Below are 13,821 nucleotides of genomic sequence, written 5' to 3' on the forward strand. Positions count from 1 at the left end.
CCAACTCATAAGTCTTTTGCTCAAGATCAGTACTTAATTTGATTGAGCCCGTGTTTTCTGGCGCTCCAGCACCCGCACTTACAACAGGGTACCACGTGGTGGCGCTGCTTGGCTAATTTAGTGTTCAGCACAACAACAGCTGTTTATTAATTCATCCTACAATTAAAATGACTAATACCTGCCTCCCATGCCATAAATAAAGCTTTGGGGACCTGACATAGTCTGAATTGTCATGCTTGTAGGAGTGGGATAGTAGTTTTGTTGGTACTGTCATTGCAGCGCTGGCAAGGGCAAAGAGTGGTGCAAGCTGCCCTGACATTATTATTATTTTTTAACAAATTAAGCAGTGACACACGGATGACGTGTCAAAGCTGCATGAGATAAAACCAGGGCTCAGGACTGTTTCCACTACAAAAGGCAAATTGGAAAATTGTTTGGATTTGGTGTTTGGGGACGTGAGTTGTGCACAGGGCGGGTTCTTACTATTCGCTGTTTATAATTACAGTGGTTATACTGTTCTCAAGACACCTATCATTGTATTCATGGCACTCGGGCACCGTCGGCAAGATAAGTGTAATTCTCGCCTCATCTCAACAAGTCTCTGTCTCCTTCCCAAAGATGCAGGTGCAAGATAGGTGTCACCTCCCCTCCAGAGGTCAGTGTTAAGCCTGTGCTGACTGCGGGGCAGTGTGCAGCGATTGGCCGTATGCGCCGAAAGTGCCCCAGGGCTGCCGTGAAATGCTTTAGTATAAAGATCCGGGGGTGTCCGGCGGGCCCTGACCACCCACACTGTAGCCTCTCGCGCCACAATGCAGGACTTTATCACCATTCTCCTCAGCCTGGTACTGATACAGGCTGCAGAGGGAAGCCGTGGGGCAGTCAGGCGGCCTGTGCAGCAGCACCCGGAGTTTGGGAGCCAGAGGACCGACAGGGGTCCCCCACCGCTGCGCTACATGGTGAACCTCTTTCGGGACTTGCAGCCAGGAGGGAAGAGGGCTAAAAAGCATACGCCACTCGGACAGAACGCAGACGTCGTCAGGAGCCTAGTAGCAAAAAGTAAGCTCGCCACTTTCTTTATTTGTCAGAAAAGGTCCCATTTTCATTTGTACAGATGGTTTTGCATGCTCTCTCGGGTGTTGACAGATGCGAGAACCGAAGAGCAAGTCACTTGTCCAAGATCACAGAGTGTGGTGAAGGGGAAAGCATGCGCCGTTAGATTAGATAACGTCCTTCTCGGTTCAGCAGTCAGCAATTTACTCAGTAGGCCATCCCACTATGGGGCTTTTGAACTTCAGTAGATAGGTGGGTGGTATACGCATACCCCTAAAGTGAGAACCACTCACTGGCCCCTGTCAAGGCTCTGTGATGATTGTCAAGTTATCTGCGGTGCCACTGGCGACAATATCATTGCGGTGTTATTTAAAGAAATGATGTGTTGCAGTCAGGTGTATTTATGGTAGAAATGTGTGCTCCATTACTGCCTATGTATGCACCCAAGACCACTTTAGAGATCATATAAAACGGCCCATTTTAGAGCGCCTTAGAAGAAAATATACTGGGGCAGATTTACATGGCGCTTGCGCCACTTTTGCGCCACTTTTCCCATGTTAAAAAGTACGCAAAAGTGGCGCAAGGGCCTTGTAAATCTGCCCCACTGTCCTTAAACATTTAGGCTGTAGCCGCTGCTTACATGACCCAATTATACGCTTTTCGCGAAATGATAAATGAGTAAGTCCAATACGTAAAGTAGCGGAGTCCTACAGTTTGTGAATAGATCGCCACACACGGGGCTTAACTCGCCACACACGGGGCTTAACTCGCTGAGCTATGCTACTGCAAATCTCGGGGTCACACAAATCCCTGCAGCAGGCGCCTTCGCCTCTTGAGCTATTTTCTGCATCCCAGGGCTTTTGGTTGACATGGATCGCGGTTGAAGAGGGGCATTAAAGTACAGTGAGGTTTGACTGAGAGCTGAAGCGAGGTCATGCCGGCTGTAGACGCTGCGCTTTAGTGAACACGTGCAGGAGAGACGCCGCACTCGGCGTTGACAGGACATTAGCCGCTAATATGTCCCCGCCTGCGGATGGGATTACCGACATTTTACCGACACCCTTTCAAATCACACGCGGATGTGGCGCTTTCTGCAAATCCTCAAAGCTACAGCTCTGTCTTCAGATTCCGATGCAAAAATAAGCGGGGCCCTGTCAGAATGTGTGACGATTCAGAGCAAGCACACGCAGGCACACAGTGCATTGAAACAGAACACCTGCAGAAACTACTTTATCATTAAGACTCGTCTACCCTTTCGTGACAGCAGGAGATATGTCTTTCACACCGTCCCTCTCACCGCCCCCTCTTTCTCTCAATGTATCTTTATCTTTCCTCTCTTGACAGAAAGGGCGCGAGATGCGGAGGTAGCGAGGCAGCGGGGAAAGACGAAAGAGGGCAGGTGCAAAGGAAGGCCGAACAATGGGAAAGAGAGATTAGCGAGAGAGAGAGAATAAAAGCAAAAAAGAGAAAGCCCCAGCGGCTGTTAGGTAATGAGAAAGTTCACAAGATGCGTGGGCTGACAGAAACCCAGAAACGGGAAGACATTACAGATAGGAAGAGGAGAAAAAACGGATGGAGTAGAGATAAGAGCATGGAAGGAGGGATCAGGGGATGGGTGAATAGGTATTGAGGACCGAACAGAGGAATAACAGAATTTGAATGATGTCTTCCTATTCAAAGCACCCTTATCCTCGACCGGGTCTGTAAGGTGCTATGTAAACCATACACATGAATACAGCACGCACAAACCATCAGCACTTTCCTCCAGGTGCTGTGAGCATAGTCCAGGCAGCAGCTTATATGAAAGGCCCAACGAGCTCCACCGGCCGTGGGGGTGCCTGGTTCCGGACACACAGCTGGCCTTTGGCCCGATTATGTCCCGGGCCAAACCGCATGTCTCCTATCCAATTATCTATGTGTCCCAGGTCTGCGCGAGACTTCCGCAGGCAGCGCCTGCACCCACCTGGAGGTCGGCGCCCTGGGCGTGGCCCAACTTGCACCTGCTAAAGGCCGGCCATGTTCCTGCAGGTCATGTGGCGCCGGTGTCTGACCTCAAAGGCCCGACGCAGACATACGACGTCTCTGGGCCTGACCTCGAGGGAAGGCCTCTGGCTTCTTCACTTCACACCTACTTTTGGGAGCGTTGGGTGTGAAACACGTCTTGGTGGAGATTGGTGGCGGGACGTGCTGGTGAGGTTTTCTATGACTGTTCTGTGCCATATGATTTGAAATCATATCCTGTTCGTGACGTTCAACTCGTGAAGGGTACAATACACTGAGGAAGTCTGCGAGAGACCACCACCCTCCCGCCTATATGTGGACCTTCTCTGTGCCTGAAATATCTTTGGAATTGTACATGCAGCCAGGTAAAGTAGACGGCATGATCCATTCATTGATAGGGGAGGCCAGGGGGCAGAGGGTAACAACTAGCTGATGCTAGCCCTTTTGGTTTTAGAAATTTGGAGTTCGAAATATCGTTTTACATCAATATCGTCGCCGAAATATTGCTTACAAAATATCACAGCCCACCCCACCTCCCAATTGGGTATATATCTTCTATTATTAACTATAGTGGAACGCCCCATTCAATTATTCATCATGTTATGTCGTTGGGTTCCAGATCCAGTATAGTTATTTGATTAGTGGCGGACTCTGGGCCTCAAATATGTCCAATGTGTGTATAAAGGGGCGGCTAAAGAAGGAATGCTGTGATCTTTGGCAGCATAAAACTAATGTTGCAGCATAAAAATCATAAAGTATAAATGGCACTAAAAAGACTACTACGATTTTTTTCTACGTATCGCTAACAAATGTTACTTAACGTAAACTAGGAAAAATAAAGTGTGGCAAAATTCCCGCGAATGATAGGTTTTTAAAACCCTGTTGTGTAACAACATTCCCCAAAGCGCTAGAGACGGATAAAAAACCGTGTCTTAGGCTTCTGTGGTGCTGCAGAGAAATAGGTCTCAGTCCATACTAAACAGTTACCGCAAGGATGAAGTAAGTTATCACCAGGCTCCAAGACTGCATTATGGGACCAGGATACAAACACTACACATAGAATATGCCGAATCCCTTGTTACATAAGACAAACACGCAATACACGCACTGTGTGAATTTCGGAAAATAATTCCAGCATATAACAAGATTTGCCTTAAGGGGTTTTTGACAGACAGCCGTACAAAAATAAGAGCCAAATATAGTAAAGGCAGGCAGACAGAGGAGTCTGCATTAAAGACCAATACAGCTACAACTGGATACTGCCGTTAATATAACAAATAACTGAGCCAAAGTGAGTATCATCAGAACAGCAAGGCTGCAGTATTGCATGATGATATCTACATTATATATATAGCGCCTCACAAAGGGATAGTAATAGCAACCGCTACAAATGCTATACTACAACACATATCACGTTAAAAATGCAAACATTCATTTTTCTAGACTTTGGTTCAATATTTGACCTCCAGTGAATTATGGGAAGTGATTCTCGCATGTGACATTCTTATGAGTAATGGGGTTTAGACCCTTCATTTTCTTAAAGAATAGGAAAAGCGCTATTATGGACAGACCGAGCGAGGCGACAGACACAGGTGTACAGAAAGAGGAGGGATGAGTGACCTATGGGACTTAAAGGACACTTTTTACACCACTCATAAATATGAATAAAGAATGCTGTGAAGCCTGCTCAGTAGGATCATGGTAGGGAATCTGTGGATAAATCACAACCATCGAAAGGGCGAGGGATGTATGACCCCCAGAACCCCGAGCATGACACGCGGGCTCATATTTCAGCAGCAGGTCACACTGTGCGCTCTACCGCATGCCGCAGAAATCTGGCCGCTTTCCTGGCTTTGCCTAGTGTCTGGGAAGCTCTGAATGTTGTCATTCAGCGTTCAGCATTACTCAGACTGGTCTATACGCGATGCCCAGCGTGTGCCACCTTTGTCCTAGCCGCCGCCATGTTCTCTCTCCACTGACCCGTGCTGAACTTGTGCCCTCTGCCCCAGACAGCTCAAGCACTGCCCGGTCCACACCCCAAGGTGCTCTCGTCCCAATTCTGGGTACCCGCCAGACAGGCCTATAGAAAGCCTCGCCTCGCAATCCACATCCTTTCAGGGCGGATTTGATTGGATTATGTCAGGCAGAGGCCCACCTCCCTGGGGGGTTGAAAAGGATTCCCCGGCGCCGGGGACTCGTGAGGAAGACGGTGCCGCGGGCAAAAAAACTCCAAGGGAATACATATTGCGACACTTCCATTCCATAACCACCCTAGCCTGAACCATAAACATTGTAAAGCAGGGGTGCGAACTTTTACATGCCCCAAAATGGTTGTCTCTTAACGCGGTTCTCTCTCCTGTCAGGTCTTCCACACGTGTATCTTGTGAAAACGATATCATTATTTATATTGCACTTTACAGATGTATCAGTTCCGATTTTGAAAAGATATGTACATAAATTAAGTAGAGGGGTCCAAGATTTTCTTTACCGGCCCGTTGTGGTTGTCCAACCCCAAGGCTGTCTATCCTTGATTCCGTCCACTTTTCTTCCATCCACGGCCGTACACTTCCTGTTTCTTTACCTCACACTTGCAGCTTCTTTTATGCCTGTGCTCTCTCACTGTGTTCCATTTTTTCGTAGCTTGCCCCTCCTCCTTTTTACCTTTCATTCTCTTGCTCTAGTTCAAAGTCTAATATGAAACATCATTTTCTGTCCCCGAAAATGAGTGCTGAGGACCACACCTGCACACGTTTGCACTTGCGGAACTTCGCACAGTTTTTTGTAACTTTGCAGAGTTTCGCGTAGCAAAATAACGCAAACTACGCCCAGGCCTAAGGAAGTGCAGTTGAAAGCTGGCGCTCAACAGCTCTTTGCCCACCCGTTATCTCACTACCTTTAAAAAATAACTCGAAATCCTCCACTTTAAACATACTTAACCTAAGGCGGTGCCTGCTCCATTCCATTCTGATTACCAAGCTGCATTGCCCAGTTTCCGCTGAATTAAACTAACTGCACTGTTGTGATAACTATAAGTCTGTATTTGTTGACTGTCATCAGTAATTCAATTCCTATTGTCTTGTAAAGGTATCTTATGTATTTGGGCCACTTTTGCATGAAAGACAGACAGACATTTGTAGACTTTTCTACTGCTTTCGACAGGGTTGATAGACCAACCCTCTAGAGGTAACTAGTGAGAATGGGGATCCATAGGGACTAGGCGCAGAGTCTTAATGAGGAAGAACAAGGGACCGACTACTAAGATATTCTATCCCAACTTTTATTTTCGTTATTCCTTAGTGATTTACCAGTCTGTTTAATAATATAAAAATGTAACTCTACAAATAGCACTTCATAATGTGCATACTCTAATGCACGCTAATGATGTAGTAATTTTCGACCTTATAGCTATGGACATCAGCAGAACTTGGATGTCCTTTTCAAATATGCATAGGATGATTTCTTGAAGATAAATATTTCCAAAACTATCTTTTAGAGGAAAGAGGTGGTACTGTCCTTTTAACTGGAGGTTGGGTGGAAGGCTCGTAGAGGTAGCAACTTTATATACATTCTTGGGTAGGGTGTTCTCCCAGACCATAGAAAATACTTCCCACATCTCTCACATATACGTCTCAAGGCCACTGCTCACGTCGGTGCTTTAAAAAGATTTTACTGAAGCATTTTAAGACTCTTTAGACCCTTATCGAGCAAAGAAACCTCCCATTCTATCCTATGCCCTTGAACATATTCCAATAAATAAAAAGTCAGTTTAAAATGTACTAGAAGGGAAGATTTTACAGAAGATAGTCTCCCTGCGTCAAACAGCCCCGTCCAAGCATTATGACTAGAGCTTTCCCACCCTAGCGCCTACACCAGATCTTTAGCAAATGTGATTAGATGGGACTATGTAACAAAAAAGGAATAGTACGCAGTTCCTGGGTGAGAAAGTAATCACCAATAACCACCTAGATATTTGTATTTGGTGGAGAAAGTAAAACAGGGGTCGTGATAGTGCAGGAGATGGGGAATTCCTCCATTTGGAATGAGGGCTCTCACACCCAGCAAGCTAGGTGTCATGCTTCATCATTTGAGCCTGCTCCTCGTTGGGCCGGCGCTGCAATGCCCAACGGGCACCCATGAAGGGGCTCTTTATCGGAGATCTTTTATTCCTCGCCGTAAGGGTGCAGTGGGGGTGAGGGGGCCTAGTCTCGTGTAGATGTATGCAATGTGATTTAAAATAGGTTAAGGTGTCCTCTGAAAAACTTTTATTCTGTTGAGTACCTTACCTAGGATAAAAAGAAATAAGGAGGGTAGTGGGTTCTCTAAGTTAGGTGTAGGAACCTCTACTCTACTCCATGATGGTCAAATGGGACTACAATCTGCTTCACCCAACAGAATGCACACTAAGAGCTCTCTTAAGGTATGAAACTCTCAAAGATGAAAGAGGAATTTATACTTTTAGTAATAATTTTAAGATTGCACTAGTAACATTTTAGTTTACTATTGCTCACGTGCAGTTATGGACACCAGCACAATGAAACTGTTTTTGAAAAATGTGAAGGCCAGACTGTGTTACACACAGGACATTACACATTGTTCACAGCTAGGAATTTACAAGCCCTATGATGATAGCCAATCTTTTAAGCAGAATGAAAAATATCTGTCATTTACTTTGGAACAGGGAACTTGGTGTTTTTTTTTTTTTATTATGCTCAGACTAAGCATTTTACCTCTAAGCACTTCTAAAAAGCATTGGTTTCCTAAAGGGGATATGACCGGAGCGTGTGAACTCTGTAAGCATATGAATCATGCACTTTTTGTTTGTCCTTGTAAGACAGTGACGGAAGCTAGGAATCGTTTTTAAAACCTTTAGATATATTGTACTTAAAACTAATGATTTGATTGCCTTAGTGAAGTCACCTCCTGATGAATTCATATGTAACAATCTGTACACGTTTTTAAAATCAATTCTAACATGTACTGTACGTCTGCATTATGATCTCCCCCATGAATTTGTGCATTACAATCTATGAGTTTTAAATCGTTTACTCTATGTATTAACTGTACGTTTGTATTGTGATCCCCACAGTGCAGTTTTATGTGATTATTTATAAACTGTATATATTGTTGATCTCTGATGAAATCTATATCAATAAATAAACAGATAGATAGATAGATAGATAGATAGATAGATAGATAGATAGATAGATAGATAGATAGATAGACCTGTCTCTCCATGGAGCTTGGGATATCATAAACTGTTTTGCAGTTCCATTTCAATGGAGAGTGAAATTGCTGTTGATCAGCATATAGTCACGATATGTCACCCTGTTGACATATATTGAACATTCAGTTACGTGGCCGAGGACTGGAGAGAATTCAGCAATCTGGAATACATGCCAAGTCTCCACCTGGATGTTTTAGAGATGAATGTTATTTGAAGGCACATGAGAAATGAAAGTCCCATCTAGTGGGCCCATTAACCTGCATTCTGTTTTATCATAGGGTAGCTTGTCTCCAAGCCTTCCTTCCCTGTGCTTTTCCAACGCCCCTTTGCAATCTGTTTGTGGTTTGGGTTTAGGGATTTATATAGAGCGCATGGCTACCCGCGGGCAACCCAGCACTATAACAGGTAAGGACAGCTATCTGGAGTGGGTGTTTAAGGGACCAGTCAAGTCTTGAGTTTCTTTCTAAAGGACTGTTTGTTATCAGTCAGTCGCAACTCTGGGTCCATACTATTCCAGAGTTTGGGCACCAGATGTGCAAACGACCTTACTCCCCACCTTGACCTCTTTATTCTTGTAAATGTGTGTCTTTCCCAAACACCACCAGAGTTTCTATATTGTTATGTCATACAGGGATGCACCTAGAATTGGATTGTAAGGCACCTAAGCATCCTCTCATCATGTCTCATTTTATCACAATTGCACTGTATGGAAATACGGTTACCCACAGTCCTTACATACCTCAGTTCCTTTATTATTGACCTCTTCCCCTGCCTGTCCTCCCAATACTAATTTTGCTTCTTGCGTCTCTCCTTAAGAATTCTTGGTGCAGAACCTGCACTTCCAATGTATCTCCGACTGCCAGTCTCTGAGGTTTAGATTGAACCAAAAAAGCTTAGTTTGATTGAAATTAGCGTAGTAAGTTTTCCATGGGCCCTGGTGCAAGCAAGAAAATGGCCTCTTTGACTGCCATTGGGGTAGTATTTAGGCAATTTTCAATCTTCAATGACCCCCTACTGGGCAGTGGACTCTAGTGCAACTGCACCTTCTGCATCAATGATAGCTATGCCCCTGCATAGGCATCTACTGGGTTGACCAATATATATTAGAGATGATCCCGAAATCAACGTAGAACCCAACAAGTTTGCTTCTTTCATTTAAATCACTCTCTCCATCTGACTGTACCTGCTTTAAGGTAATTCACCAAAAACGACTTGATGCATTATTCAATTAACATCTCTATCACCAAGATCAGACCTAGGGGCTTCCAGGTGCCCCACACCCCAACTTGTACTTCGTTATGAAGTGTAACTATGTGAAAATGTGTCCACTATTCTGACACTACACCCCACTCCAGCAAGTGAGTAAACAAGGTTGGCGTTGCTGCATTTAGTACTTCCCTGTGCCCCATCTACATTCCAGACTGGCACCATTCCACACAACATTATTGCATTTCAGCATTAATGTATCTAATAAAGCCTCTGTTTCTCTAACTCTGCTATCTTATTCTGGGCTGGATGTTTAAGATCTTAATTACATCCCTTTATTGCATTTCATTTTAAAAATACACTGTCTGGTCTGCTTGGTGATAGCCTTTGAACTTGCAAAAACTAGACATTGTGATCTTGCCACTGATACTTAATTAGTAACAGCGGGGCAGGTGCTGGCATTAGCACTTTTTTTTCATAATCCGAATTTGACACAGAGCCAAAGGGAGAGGAAGAGGAGAAAGATAAGAAAGCATTGATAAAGGAAGAGGGCAGAGATGAGAAATAATCTGCACAAGTGAGACAAAGAGACAGGAAGGGGCAGATTTATCTGGCTGCGTTGTACTTCGTGACAGGGAGAGAGCAGGCATGGTGCAATCCTGCGCTCCCCCCATCCCCTTGTGTATTGAGTGCTGCCTAGCGCCAGCACAGGCTTCCTTGTGCCATGGTGAAAGAGTACCTGTGTTACACGCAGGATTGTTTTTGTGCCGGAAGGGACACCTTTCCACACAAAAACAATCCTTAGAGGCCTTTTCCTCTTTCTATATGTGCTACAGAATGATGCATAGGAGGAAATAACAAGGTGAAATTAAGATAGTTCTCCTTGTTATGCCTTTGTTGGGAAGGCGTAGCATTTTAACCCACCCCAGGTGTACTGCCCTTAGTAAATATGGGATTACATCAAAATCCATGGGAGGAGCATGGGGACAGGGAATATATATTTCCACTCACTTTTGCAGTTGCCGGACTGTACCTGAGCGCAGGTGGTGTAAGGAAGGACGTCACCGCTGTGAGTCTAATTTAACCACAGTCACCGTCGGTAGGGGAGTACCTGCCGGGGTGGTGGCGTGGGGAGGTGGAGGGGCAGGGTGCGGGTTAGTAATGTATGGATAATGGAGGTTTGCAGATAAGTAAACATATAAATAAATCAAACGAGTTTCGTTGCGTGCACTGCATCCCCAAATGCAATGCAGTGCGCGCAACGAAATTCGTTTGATTTATTTAAATGTTTACTTACCTGCAAACCTCCATTATCCATACATTACCTACCCCCACCCTGCCCCTCCCACTCCCCACGTCACCGCCCTGGCAGGTACTCCCCTACCGACGGCGGCTGTTTAACCACTCCTCCTGAATACCAAAGAGTCCTTGCATTCTAGGGAGAGAGAGTCTCCTTTCTTTATTACATGTTGCCTTACATTTACATAGACGCGTTGTGGCACTATAGTGGCTTTTTCAATCTGAAAATTCCGTGAAGATTGTATGATTATGCAAAATGTCTCTTCACAAAAAGCGGAAGAAATACTCTCCATTTGTTTCCATCAAACTGGCTCGTCATTATAAACATCATGCCCAATATATATGCACTTGTTTCTAAGCACTGCATGTAAAACACACACACACACACTATTCGAAAATGCGAATAGTTAAAAATGAAAAATGTGCGACCATATGGGAAATTAACATGACACCGTCACGAAAATCATAAAATAACTGAAAATTGAATATACATACATGTAGCGCAACCATGGACACATTCAGCGACACTAATAATAGCCAACAACATGTTTAAACTAATATTATTAGCACTAACGCGCAAGCAAATAAATAAATAAAATAAACAAAAGGGAAAGAACAGAAAAGGCTAAGGCTTGGGGAAATCTCAAGCCCAGACATGCCCCGCGGCAGTGCAGTCGCCCTCTTCTACCTCCTGGGGCGTCCTTTCTCCTCAGCCCGCCCGGGACACCTTACCTGAAGGGTCTAACCTGTCGCCTCGCGCTGGTAAAACGCGCCCAGTTCACACTTCCACAGTGTGACGTCGCTTGTTCGGGAAGGGTCTGTGGGGCTTATAATGACCGCTTAATTTCCATGTAAATAAATTCAAATTATGGAGGTTTAAAGGGATACTTTAGAATCCGAGAGGCGGCCCTATTTCAAACCCAATAGAAAGTAATTTGACGTTGTGAATGCCATTCTCATTTACACACAAATTAGAACAATGCATCCCCACATAGGAAGACACAAAGTGGTTCGTTAAAGTGTAAAACATTTCTGTACTGAAGTGAAATGCAGCTTTACCGACATCGCAAAACTTGTCAGGCCTTTTGGCGGGAGCACGAGTAGATTTTTTTGCTGTTTTTTTATGTCTAGAATTATTGCAGGACCTGTTATTGAAAAGCGCATTGAAATGGCAGAAGTGGCCAATGTAGGCGTTATAAATTAAGGCCTTATTATTCATGTTATGATGATGTTTTGGAGCAGCAGTTATTTTTGAGGAATCTCAATGTCTACAGTTTTGGAAAAACCTTTCATGTTTTTTGGAATCTAACTACTTTCATGCTTAAAATATTAAAGGTAAATCACTTCCAAGACATATTTAATTTGAAACTGACGATACTTCAGAGAACAGCTGAGCGCACCCCTGGTGCACGGTTGGCCATTTTTGATTGGTGTCTGGCATTCTTTCTTATTAACAAAGAATGCCAAAGCCTATTTCAAGATCACTGCCACTAGCAGTGCCCCCACGAGATGTGGCACACTGCAAATGGTTGTGAGGGTTCAGTAATAGTGTTTGGGGAGCCCGAGAGTCCTAAAAAAATGTGGAAAAAATATATAGAGAGATTAAACTTTTAAAATAAAATAAAGTACACAATGCCCCTCGAATCTAGCACTGAAGCTGACTATTTTTATGTCTGATGTGCACCTAATGCACAAACAAAATGTCTTCATTCGTAGAGAGGGGAGCCAATGGCTGGAGTGGGCTGACCCAATTCCCTGTAGGCTGTGGTGAACGTAAGCAAAGTGAGAATAAACATTTAACACAATAATGGATGAAGACCACTGGCCAAAAGCCCCTATATATATGTATATTGTAGATTAATAATAAAAAAAACAGCAGCAGTCGGGAGAGGCAGCTTAAACTATATTAAAGACCTAAAAATAACTTCAACCTGAAATACAGATATATTTGCACATATTGTCCGGAAACGTGGGTCACCATCAGAAAATTAGCTGCCACCCTAAGAGTGTGGTCATATTTATGAGGTCCTGATTATGAGTTTGGCGGTCCTGGAGAGGACCACCACAGCCCCACTCCAGGAACACTAAACCCGTAGTCAGACCGTCCACCAGATTAGGAGTTTTCTCCTGGTCTGGCGGGCAGTCCTATTCAGAAGGCACCACAATGGGAATGCCAAAGCCTTTTCCTGCACGGCGTGGACTGTAAAGTTCATGATGTGCAGGAAAGGGGGTGCATGCAGACAGGGAGGCACACCATGTGCTCCCCTGCATTCATCCAATTGCCCTGGGGCATCAGGGGAGTACGTTTCCTCACCGCCGCACTTTTTATGGAGGGTTAACCACCACTGAAAGTGAGCCAATCAGGAAACTCCTAATAAGCTCGGCGGGGTCGCAGCGGCCCCGGCAAACATATTCAGGCCTCTGACTGCTGTGCCACCGAGATGGAATCCATGATCTCCGGCAGCTGCGGCGGTTCTGTGACAGTCCCACCACCGTATTCGTAATATGGCCGGCGGGCCATCAGTCTGGCGGTCCAGGGTTCGCACCACAGGACTGCCAAACTCATAGTCAGGCCCTAAGAGCCAAACACTTACACATTCCATTTACTTTTAGACTTTAGGGCCAAAAGCTATTGTAAGTAAGAATGGTCACATAAACTGTAAAATGTGTAATTTCGCCAATACTCATGGGATTTTTTCAAGACCCAATCTATAATTTCAAATGTGTGGGCAATGTTGTTGTGCTGGGTGAACTTCATTGTTATCATGCTGCCATAAATAGGTAAAGTAAACAGTGGTTCTGCCACCTATTAACTTTAGAAAGCGAGAAAAATTATTCGTAAAATTGGTCCCTCTATTAAGATGGGACTAGCATTGAATGAAGCATATCCAATTTATGTCCAAACAAATGACAATCATGTACTCCTGAATCGGTATATGATTTTATAGTAATTAAATGGAAGAAACATACTCAAAACATGAGAACAAAACAAATATATGCACACACATATATACACTTAGATATTTAGATATTTACACTTG

At 44.4% G+C, this 13,821-nt stretch overlaps 1 protein-coding gene across 1 annotated transcript in view; it reads left to right on the top strand.

Annotated features, from left to right (window-relative positions):
- Nucleotides 1–809: 809 nt before the first annotated feature.
- The window catches only part of NODAL (nodal growth differentiation factor), a 55,322-nt gene continuing 42,310 nt past the window's right edge, over nucleotides 810–13,821 (top strand). The window contains exon 1 of the mRNA XM_078640434.1: nucleotides 810–1,056. Coding sequence (XP_078496560.1) covers nucleotides 810–1,056 — 247 coding nt within the window. The remainder of the gene's footprint in view (nucleotides 1,057–13,821) is intronic.

Source organism: Lissotriton helveticus, chromosome 5_1, assembly GCF_964261635.1.
Source record: "Lissotriton helveticus chromosome 5_1, aLisHel1.1, whole genome shotgun sequence".
NCBI lineage: Eukaryota > Metazoa > Chordata > Amphibia > Caudata > Salamandridae > Lissotriton > Lissotriton helveticus.